Consider the following 12,322-nt stretch of genomic DNA (forward strand, 5'->3'; position numbering starts at 1 on the left):
TCATTGATGATTTTGTTCCTAATCAGGAAGTGCTGTTCAGATGTAAGACTTCAAATCTTTGTCTCCATTACTGTAGCGCCCACCTGTAGCTAAGGGAGACAACCAGCTATTGTTCTAAAATGATGGCTAAATTTGTTTTCTCCCCCTATCTAGAAGCCTTTGAGAGGGAACTGACACTGATTCTAGCCACTCCAACAGCTAACAAAGTGCCTGAAAATAAATCCTGAGTCCATCACTCTGGAATCCAGCCCTGGCAGAAGAGAAAAAAAAAGAGCTATTACTTTGCACCTGTCAACCATCGAGGACCCTGTTGAGATGCATGAAGAGGGAACCCAACTGTCTGACCCCTAATCAGCGCCCCGCCCCCCACATCGACCTTGTCCAGCAGGAAGTAGCAAGATGACAAAGGTGCCCCCATCCTATAACACAAAAGGCTGGACTGTTAAGGTTCAGACAGCCCTGCCCCCTCACTAACAGGGCCTCAGGGACCTAGCAAGCCCCTAAGAAAAGGGAACCGAGTGGATAAGCACCCTGGTCTTTGAAGTCAGGAGAAGCAGTCTTTTCTCCAATGTTTGGCCAACACAGCAGGCTTCCCCTTTGATCTCTAAAAGGAGCTGGTTTTAACAGTCCTGCTCTCCCACTTCCCCAACCCAACTTAAAAAAAATATATCTTCCTGCCTTCTGCACCCCCCCAGAAGCCTCCCCCTTATAAAAGACCCCAGCTCACAACCTGGGGTAGACATTTTCCCTGTCTGGAAGGGAATCTGTCCCATGTGTTCCTTTGCTAATAAACTCTATTCCACTGGGGGAAAAATTGTTCAAAATCTGTTCTTACTATGATTTTAATTTCTGGAATACATATGCCTATATTCTTCTTTTTATCCTTCATGCTGGTGATTTAGTCTTCTTACTTTCATGTTTTCTGATTGGCTTTCCAATATTTATAATTTTATTGTCTTAAGAACGAAAATTTGGCCTTTTCAGAGTTTTCCTATCATAATGCATTGCTACATTTACGGCCTCTCATAACGATCTCCTGCCTTTTCTTTATTATTCTTATCTTCTTTGTTTCATTGTTGTTCTTTGGCTGGTCTAACTCAGTAGTCCAGGCTGGTCTGGAACTTAATTTGTAGCCCAAGTTAACCTGAAACTCACTATCTAACCAAAGCTGGCCTTGAACTCAAGGCAATCTTCTTGTCTCAGCTGTCAACATACTGAGATTATAGGTTTGAGCCACTATGCCTGACTTGCTTTAATTTCTTAAATTGATATTTTAATGAAGACTGTTCTTCAACAATATGTACTATACATTATGCATCCCATAAGTTAAGCCACATAGATTAAAGGCTATACATTTCCTTCTGAGCACAGCTTTGACTATAATCCACACACAGTTACATATTACTTTATTCACATTCAGAAAATAAGTGTATCAATTCCCGTTGCAGCATGTTCTTCGACTCAGAAGTTATATTACTCAGGCTACAAACAGTTTTGAAAGAGTTTTTTTTTTTTTTTAAATGTGTGTGAATGTATTGCCTGCACGTGTGTAAGTACACTTGTGCTGTACAATGCCCACAGAGGTCAGAAGAGGGCATCAGATCCCCTGGAACTGGAGTTAGAGACAGTTAGCTGCCACGCGGGTCCTGGGAGCTGAACCTGGGTCCTCTGCAAGAACAGCCAGTGCTCTTAACCACTGAACCATCTCTCTAGATCCAATCACTGTATTTAATTGCAGAATCAGTCCATCTCCCTATATTTAATGATCTATCCACATTTGTATATATCATCTTATATTTATTTTCTACTTTTCCCATTTGATGCATATGTTTTTCCTCTTCCTTTTGTCCCTCGTTTGATTTAACCCTTCTCCTTTTTGGTGGCTGCACTTTGCAGTATTATTTTTAGAGGCTACCCAGTAGGTTATAGAATGCAGCCTCCATATAGTAAGGCAATACCGCTAACACCATTATCACTCTCTAGATAATTAAAGGATCTTTGATCATTTAAATTCCATCAATTTATATGTTGCTGTCGCTATCCTAAGTCTCTTCAATCTAGACCAATCCATGTCCACATCTTTTATGACACAGACTTTTGGAAAAGACTGGAGAGTGTATCTCACAAAAGGGTCCACCTATGTGTTTCCTCTTGGTTTCACTGAGCTCTATCCTCTTTTCATTTTCTGGAAACCGGAGATTAAATCTAGCTAAAGAAGATTTAGCATAAACACATTTAGCAGCAATGTTTCACAGGCAATGCTCTGAATTTGATGTTTTACCACACCAAGGTCATGATAATTTGAGCATCAGAGTACTTGTATGAATAAATGGTGTGGCCTATATAAAGTGTCTAACATGATACCTGTCACATAATAGGGAGTTCCTCGGCTTTGGCATTAGTGAGATTTGGAGCTACAGAATTTTGTTTTGTTTTGCTTTTTCTTGTGGGATATCCTGAGCATTGTAGGGATGTGAGAGATTCCTGACCTCTTCCCACTAGATAGCATCCCCTGGCTGTAAAACTAAAAAATGCTTCCAGACAAGGCCAAGTGTTCTCTAGGGGGAAAACTTAGTTCCAACTCAGAATTACTAGCATAAAATAAAAATTTAATTTTTTTCATCTCTATATTATATGCCCTACAATACAAGTGCCTTAAGAATGGGAAGTATTGTCTTCTCTGTCCACTGTTGTTTTTCTAGTGCCTGGAATACTATATGGAACACATTAGGTGCTCAAGAAATATTTGTTGAATAGAGGAATGAATGAATGAACTTAACCACCAATTGTCTCAGGAACACTAGAGGTAAAAGAGTTTCTGTTGTCAAGATTTAGCATCTTTCTCTAGCACTAATCATTACTGGAACAAGGAATCTCTTCCCAAAAGGAAGAGGTTTTGAGACTACGAGCCAAACGGATAAATGATTCCTGATCCCAACAGGTTGTTCTGAGGAGAAGGAACCTGGAAAATCATAAATTAAATCCTGCTGTCCAAAGTTTTGTGATAGGGATAGCTCCCTGTTATTATGAGAGGAAGGTGTGCGGTTGGGATATGCTGAGAGCTTCATTCTTGATATGGCAGTATTACTTGAAGAGGTGAGGCCAAGTGGGAGGTGATTGTTTGATGGGGGAATAGCCCTCATAAGGAATTGGTACTGACCTGGAAGAGTGAGTGAGCTGATTTCTTGAGAACAAGTTCTTCAAAAATAAAAAGAGCAAGCCTGTAATCCCCTACTCTCTGGCTCTCTCTCTCTCTCTGTCATTCACTATGATGCAACATAACTAGGGGCCTGTAACCAGAGGTTCACTTGATAGGGTCACCCAATTTTGGATTATCAGTCTCCAAAACTATGAATTAAATAAACTTTTCTCTACAAAGTGCCCAGTTTTGGGCGTTTTATTACTGCAACAGAAAATAATCTAACATGGAGAGGCACCTAACTCAATCTGGAGCAGGGGTCATTTCATTGCGGAATGAAAAATTCCAGGTTAAGATCTGTAAGACAGGCTTCCCTCCCCTGTCCCAGTAAGCACCAAGAGAATAAACCAAGAATAAAACACCCAGAATGGAAATCATCAAAATCCATGTAGTTTTTAGACTGTACTTTAGAACATAGCCAATAAAAATAGCTTACTACCTAACAGAAAGACACAGGTAAGGCAGTCCTGGAAAGAGCGAGAGATGGGACAGCTGCCGTCTGCTTCAGTGGTTAAAAGTAAATACTCTGCATTTTCTTATTTCATGTCACTCAGGTGACTGAAGGCAGACTGCAAATAGAAACCAGATTAACACCAGTAAGGATTTACATCACACACACACACGCACACATACACACACTACACATGCCACACACACAACCACACATACATATATACACACACTACACACACATACGCCATACACATATACACTTACACACATACCACACACATGACACATACACGCAATCACACATCCATATACATACACACACTACACACACATATGCCATACACATATACATACACATATACACTTACACACATACCACACACGACACATACACACAATCACACATCCATATACATATACACACTACACACATATATACACATACATATGCCATACACATACCCATACATAATTACACTTACATGTACACAAACATACATATACATACCACACACATACATACAAACTACATACTCCACACATACATATATATATACTACATGCATGCACATGCATATATATATACATACCACACACATATATACACACAACACACCAACACATACACACCACACACATGCATACACATACACATACCACACACATATACATGCCACACACATGCACATACACACATCACACACACATACATACACTACACATGCACATCACACCAAACACACACATACATACACCACACACACATGTGCACACACACACACAAACACATACCCCCCTCACTGACTGATGACAACTCAAGGCAGACACTTCCCAAGTTCTTCTCTAGCTCATACACCCCCGCGCTCATACCCACACGCCCACATACACACACACACACACACCTTCTCACTGACTGATGACAACTCCAGGCAGACACTTCCCCAGTTCTACTCTAGCTCATACACACACGCGCTCATACACACACGCCCACATACACACACACACACACACCTTCTCACTGACTGATGACAACTCCAGGCAGACACTTCCCCAGTTCTACTCTAGCTCATACACACACGCGCTCATACACACACGCCCACATACACACACACACACACACCTTCTCACTGACTGATGACAACTCCAGGCAGACACTTCCCAAGTTCTTCTCTAGCTCATACACACACGCGCTCATACACACACGCCCACATACACACACACACACACACACACACACACACACCTTCTCACTGATTGATGACTGCCCAGTGGCAGACACTAAGTTCTCTAGCTCTCCTGCAGTTAGCAGTTAATCAGCCTGGTCAGAGACCCACTAAACTGGTGTCTGCCTCCTGTCAGAACTCCTGTCAGAACCACCTTTCCCAGCCTCCCCTGCTGTTTGCAGTGGAGTTCTCATTCAAAAGATGTGAGAGGGGAAGTGGTATCTACCTCATCCCACACGGAACACTCACGTGCTCAATGCCCTCTACTATTTTCCCACTTGCTGGCTCCATAGAGACATTTGTACATTTGCAAGTCAATATTTAAAGATGATAACATGATGAAGTGGAAGGAGCTGGTCTCTGAGTCTCCAGTTGGAAGAGAGAGGCCCAAAAAGCAATGCCACACCGAGTTAAGAATAAGAAGCAAACTTCCACTGTGCTAAGTCACTGAGATTTGAGGGTTTATTTAGTACTGCAGCAAGCATCGCCCCCTTAATATACCAAAGCACAGAAACAGTCAGGTTTGCTCGGCAATTATAATCCAGTCAGCTTCCCAGACATGTATGGTATTTTGGCCTTGTTCACCAGGCCAAAGAAAAGAGACCTTTGCCAGAATATTTCCTTGATCCTCCCTGGAGTTAAAGGAGTGTGTGAGAGGCTGTTTGCAGGGCCATTGCTAAAGATCACACTTCATCCGGTGTCTGCAGCACAGGAATAGGCAAGGCGGTAGCTTTGATGTCAGACAGATGTGGCCTGGAATCTTGCCCACCCCTGACAAGTCTTTGGCTTTATCTCCCTGGGCTCTTGTTTCTTCATCTGCAAAATGAGGATAATGACACCTCACTGTATTTTGAGGGGGTGTGGGGGGGAGATAAGAGGATTGACAGCACGTGAAACAGGGGCAGAGTCCCCGATGTCCCCAGAGTACCCAACCCATTTCCTCCCAACAACCATAAAATTAGCAAATTAAGATTTACCCTTCTAATCAGAAAACTAAGTGAGAGGTGATTGTTCACACAGGACTGTGTATTTACTCCCCTGTATAAGTGCTGATTATTTCATAAAGAGGAACCAGGTTCAATAAATATTTTTGATCTAAAAAAAAGAGGCAAACAAATTTTAAGAAACTTGAGTCAAAAGATACACAAAGACAGCATTATTTTATGAATTTCGTTTATAAGAAATAAATGTGTTTTCAAACCCATAAGAACAAAAAAAAGTCCTCGGATTTAACCCAGAAGGAAAACAATGAGATCGTTTCCACAAGAGGAGGAAGGAAAGCATTTTCTGGGTAATACTAATTGCCATGAGATGAAGCCCTTTCTACTGCCGTGTGGCCTTAGACAGAATGATGTCATAGAAAAAAGATGGCACACCACAAAATGAGTAAGTTGGGGTCAGGCAGTCCGTTTTACCCAACCAAGTCTCTATAAATGAGCCTTGGCAACAGGACAGGTAAACAGAGCAGTGTGCTTCCAGGTGAGCTGGCAGAGCATCGAAATGCTGCAGACCCAGCCCTGGAGTTTGGAGGATGCTGAAATATCAGGGCAACGGGGCCACGGGGGAAGCACCGATGAGAGCTGCCACCAGCATGACTAAGTGCTCTTGGGGACAATCCTCACTCAGAGGGAAGAAAGCAAATATCCAGATGTTATGAGTCGTCAGATGTGATTAACTGAGGAAAGGTGAAGCTACCACTTAACCATCCGAGCAGCCTCCCTCATCAAAACGACCCCAGAGTTCTCTGCAAAAGCATTCATCAGTGAAATAAATGGAGGCTCCATCCATCTTCCATCCCCACCTCTTTTGTTCCCACCCTCTGATCAAGTCAGAACAGCAACCTATTTTTAAACCAGTGGCAATGTGTTCTCTCGTGGAAACGTGTGGGCTTCCAGAGACAGGCTGGCACTCACTCGGAGAAGCAGGCACAGGGAAGGCTGTGCCCACTCACCCATCCTTCCTCTCTCACAAGGATGCAGGGAGGAGTCCCAGGGAGAGACTTGAAGAGGAGGGAGGATCTGCTGCCTGCGTTCATGACGGGGCTAACTGCAGGCTCCCTGCTCAGGAGAAGGTGACACTAAGGCCTGAGTGGAACTGAGAAAGACTCAGGCCTGGAAAGAACAGATCTAGTACCAGCTGCTGGCCCCTACGTCCTTTCTAGAACAGGAGTCTGAATGGATCTCAGTGTCTCTGCTTCAGAGGGCCTTTAAATATAGTAAAAAAAAAAATATTTCATTAAACTCTGGAGACTGGCTTTTAACAAGGCCACAAGACCAATTTACAAAACCAAACCAAAAAGAGCTCAGAAAACACTTTTAGGACACGAGGTTGTGCTTTACTTACAATCGCTCCAGCTGCTTCAGATCCTGGAAGGCGCCTCTCTCAATGACGCTGACTTGGTTGTCTTCCAGATGCCTAGAACCAGAAAAGCAGCCAGGGTCAAGGACCAAAATGGGCTAGAAACCCTCATGAGAAGCTTTAGGCTGCTGTGCAGCAATGGTGACACAGCCCCTCCCAGGAAGCCCTAGACCCCTCCAACTGGAATCAGTCTGGTGGGACAAGATAACTGACATCTCAGTGTGGTGTCACGGTAACCAGGGTTTCACCGCCTGCACACTTCTACCTGACAGATTGGTTTCCATGCCTCTATTTTAAGACTGTTCCCAGCAAATGTCCCCCCAAGCACTGCAGAATGTTGCACAGAAAAGGAAAAGGTAAAGCTGCTCCTTCGAAAACCACACATAGATTCAGCCCCTCTTCCCTGGAGCTCCCTCCTCCAAGGATTCAAAAATACTTCATTGAAAAGGGCCTTCCCTGTTCACCCTCATTGAAAGGGCAAAGTTACACAGCACTACAGCTAAGACAACTAGCGGGGATCCAGGAATTCTTCACCCACGGCCGGTCTCATCTTAACCTCATAAAGATGCTCACAAAAATTGTCTCCCTACTGTAGGCTACAAGCGTGGCTGGCCCTCTAAGTCCTTCTAGCATGTGATTAAACATCTTAAACATCTAGGCATACCCTAGGAGTGGAACGTACAATGAAGCATTTGTTTCCCTAAAAAAAAAAAAAAAAAGCAGCTTCAAATGGATTAGCTAAAGAAGTAAAATAGCTGCCTCGTTTTCATGTGGGTAGGGCAGATCCTGGGCCAGGAAATGACACAGGGGCTGCATTAGGTGGCTGCATGGGATTTGGAAGGACATGCATTTGTGACTCAAGGATGTTTCTTGGGAGAGGGAAGAATTTAGGAGAGACCATGGGTTCCTCTGCAATGGCAGGAGAAAAAAATATGTGGCCTTGGGAACGGTACCTGTTCACTCCAAGATGAATCTTCCATGATGGCCTCACCTCTTAGGATGCCCTAGGCTCCAGAACGCTTTAGGTTTAATGCTTAGCTTTTGTTATTCATTTCCCAGCCCACTTTCCCCACTCTGCCTAAGGAGGAAAGAGGCAGGCCTATTCTTCATCATATTCCCAGCCTTAGAACAGTGGCCTAGCACAGCAGCCTACTGAATGAAGGGAAATTTGAAGACAATTCTGGACCTAACACATATTGATTTTACATAAAGGAAAAGGCTAGTCAAGGACAGAAAGTTCTATCAGGGCATGGAGGGATATTTGTTAGACTCAACAGCAAACACACTTATGTTATCAAATATCAACTGGCCCGAACTATATAACCCTGCTGGTTATAATCCTCATCTTCCCAGCCCTCCCATTTATGACATTTCTGGCCCTTGCAGGCCAGCCCCTCCCAGGCCTCTTACTAACAGATATGAACAGAGAAGCTAACAAACTTGCCCAAGGGCTACCATAAAGCTCTCTAGAAGGGCCCTTCTAACCCCCAATATATTTTAAGATCTCTGCCCTACTTTTTACCAGCTGTTAGTATTAGATTGAGGTAGCTAATCATCCTTTCTAAGACTCAGTTTCACCATTTGTAAAATATGGAATATGATACATTTATGAGAATAAAAATGGAGAAAATAAACCACAAAGCCCACGATTTAAAGTAACAATTTGAAATCTGATAACTGCTCTGCCCCTTTGTTCACCTTCTCCATTCTGCCATATGACAGGAGGCCTTGGAAGACTAACAGATTTAAACTAGAACATCTTGCTAAACAGGGTGTCATGTCAGTTCAATGGTAGAGACTAGGGCTTTGCTCAGCCAAGTTTTTATAAGCAATCAATCAATCAACCAATCAATCATCAATCAATCAATCAGCGCTTGTCATTATTTCCCAATCAGAACAAGGACTAACTCAAGGATGACTGTCACACTGCTTCTGGGTGCTGAAAGAGCCTCAACCTGGCCTCCTATAATGCATCTTCATTCTGTATTCATTAGTCTACCACCACTAGTTTTTGTCAGAAAGCAGAGAAGTGCAAACACATGCATGCAGGATATCTGTCTGTTCTCTACCCTGCGCAGGCCCTGGGAGGCTGACCTGCATTGACTTTTTCAAAGATCTTAGACCTCTGCTTCTGGGTGGTTTCAGCCACCACATGTTACCAGCAACAGGAGAGACAGTGGAAAGATAGTGAGTTTGGGGGATTTGGCCTCTCCCTCCTGGCTTAATCACTTCATGTCCCTCTATTTAAGACTGCAGCTGCTGTCAGGCTGTTCCTGCCTTTGTTGGGCTCTGAGAACCAAGTCCTCCCACTGCTCCTCAAGGCCCCTTGGGCAGTCATAGCTCTTGTTGCCACTAGCCTGAGGAACTGTACCATCTCTCCCTGAGTTCTCTAGTCCCTGCCCACACCTCTGTAAACGAGGCCTTATTTAGTTAGCTCTCCTCATTCGCCCTCTTCATTGTCATCTCATTCCTGCTAGAGAGATATCCAGGGACCTTTTCAGATCCACTTCCTACACCTATCAGAGTCCAGCCTCGTACCTGGCACTTAAAGGTTCAATAATTACCATTTGTTAAATAAAATTATCGATGGAAGAGTAAGCCAGGAAACTTGGATTGAGACTTCCCACAAGATGAGAGAATGGGTGAGAACCACTGACATAGCCTCATTTACTGGTCACATGCAGGCAGACAAGGGGTCCAGGCAGGGCTGGGCTCCCAGAAGTGTTACCCATGGCTAGGAGTCTGTTCCGAGTTAGGAACTGTGTTCATTTTCTGTTCTTTGGCATTTTTACTTTTTTTTTTTTTTTAGTTTTAGCACTGGATCAGAATCAGAAACGGCCCTCATGTGATGATGGCTGAGGCGGAGTTTAACTCTTTTATTAACCCCATTTGGGAAAAAGCTGGTTTCCACATTGTGAGCACAGCAAGTCCTTAAATGGATTACTAAGAAAGAGGGAATAATTGATACCACCAGAAGAGACCTTTGCCTGTTCCCATCCTGTGGGGGAGATGACTGTCGTGGTAAACACTTAAATCTCTTCCTTGAATATAGGGAAAATTGCCCTGGGAAGAGATGGAAGTTCACTGGTCTCTGCCCTGGGTTTATCCATTCACCTGCACCAAATTAGTAACTCTGCATGGAGATAGGTGGCAGGCCCAACTTACTCAAGACTATTGAGGCTTTTCTGGTTTCACTATAAATTGTAAATAAGAAACAGATAGGGAGAATATGCCAGGATGTGATGAAAGCTTTTCAAAATAAAAGATAGTCGTCTAGGTTACTCAGCTAAGAAGAATAGATGGAGGAGAAACAGGCTTAAAATGTTTGGATATTTTATTGGTGTTAGAAAGCATCTCAGCTATTCCACCTAGCAGATTCTTTCACGGTAATAAAGGGCCACTTGAATGGGATTGTCTTTGAGCTGATAAGGAAGATAACAAAACAGCGTATATTAATAGCGTCTATAAAGAAGGGGTAAAAGGCTTCTTGGCATAGCTTATCAAAATAAGAAGAATGTACCAATTAACTGAAAAGATAAACTGTAGTCAAAAGAATGTTGTAGACTATCCAGAAGACATTAATAAGATCTTTTGTGATTATTTTAAAATTTTCTATTTGCAGAGAGCAGATATGGAAATTGGAACTTCTATGTCTTTCTGATGCAGCAGTAAGAAAATTAAAGGGTTATTTTTGACTCAGATAGAAAATGAAGCATTAGGTGAATTTCTGACTTGTATGAAGAGACATACAGATTCAGAGGGAAGAAATGGGAAAAAAAGAGAAAGCACAAATGTGTGCTTTTTAAACAGGCAAATTACCTGGAAACAGGAGCTTCCTGCCTATATCTATTGAACACCAATCATCCCACAACTGAACCCTGGGATTCCCCTAGCCTCGCTCATTCCAGCTTCCATTCAGATGGGCACAGAGCTTGTCAGAGCTGCCAGTCACTTGACATGCACATAGCTACTTGGGCCAAAAGAAGACTTAAAACACAGGGCAGGTCTTCCCTTTAAAGATGATGTGAGAAGAGTCTTCAATGCCAAAGATGCGAGACCATGTTGGTGGGGAGGCTCAGCAGTCAGATCTCTGCATCCATGTGTACTGGCACCCAGGGAAACCCAGGTAGCACCTACATATCAGTGCTGTGTTTCCTTACCCCCTTTCTCTCTTCCTTCTTCTCTTCCTCCTCACGTTGATGATCAAACCCAAGACCTTATGCATGCTAAGCATGCACTCTACCTCTGGGCCACACCCCCGGCCCCTATTGCACTTCACAATGGGCACACTGCATCTGAATTCATTGCAAACTTTCTAGAATGCATGGGCACAGTAGTACTCCGCGCAGATTAGAAAGCACACCACCTAGTTCTAATTTCAACTCCTCAGTCACTTACTATGTGGAGCTGGGAGTTTTTAACTCAGTGCTCTGCTCCTCTGCTGCAAGGAGGAAACGATGCCAATTTCAGATGTTCCGTTGCATGGCAGTGCACTCGGTCCGTGGCAAATACCAAGTAAACGTTGGCTGCCATCAATATCAGTATTACTGACACTTCTCAACCAAGAGCAATGTCATAAAAGCTCCAGAAGAGCTGGAAAGTCTTTAAACTATGCACTCCCTGCACTGCTGATGAGAAAACTGAAGCCCAAAGAGGCACAGGGATGGTACCAGACTTACACAGGCCGTTAACCCTAAGCCAAATCAAAATCTAATCCTGTCCCAAGGGCAAAATCACACTCTTCTATAGGGCTATGAGTCAAGAGGGAAGTGGATTCAGGTACCGATGAGTTAACTGTTACTGCCAGTTGAGATGAGCCAGCCAAGGTTCCAGGACATGAATGACACTAAGGCAGGGGTCAAACTTCCTAGGCCATGTTCTGGAATCACTAAGGGTCAAAATCAACCACTGAGTAGAGAAGGAAAGAGAATCCAACTGCTCCACCATTTTACTTTTCAGTGAACAGTATTTGGGAAGCTTCTTACCAAACACAAACCCATAGATGGACAGAATTCTTCAATATTTAGAAAAGCAAGCTGCTATTTCTGTTCTCCCATTCCATCAATGCCCATCTCAAATCGTGCTACCT

The 12,322-nt window shown here is 43.3% G+C and overlaps 1 protein-coding gene across 1 annotated transcript in view; it reads right to left on the reverse strand.

The window, feature by feature from the left end:
- Slit3 (slit guidance ligand 3) overlaps positions 1–12,322 on the reverse strand; it is a gene marked incomplete in the record, with an annotated part of 641,662 nt that overhangs the window by 576,319 nt on the left and 53,021 nt on the right. The window contains 1 exon segment of the mRNA XM_008830158.3: positions 7,219–7,290. Coding sequence (XP_008828380.1) covers positions 7,219–7,290 — 72 coding nt within the window.

The sequence above is a fragment of the Nannospalax galili genome, unplaced genomic scaffold (genome assembly GCF_000622305.1).
Source record: "Nannospalax galili isolate Female #2095 unplaced genomic scaffold, S.galili_v1.0 scaffold1154, whole genome shotgun sequence".
Classification (NCBI taxonomy): domain Eukaryota; kingdom Metazoa; phylum Chordata; class Mammalia; order Rodentia; family Spalacidae; genus Nannospalax; species Nannospalax galili.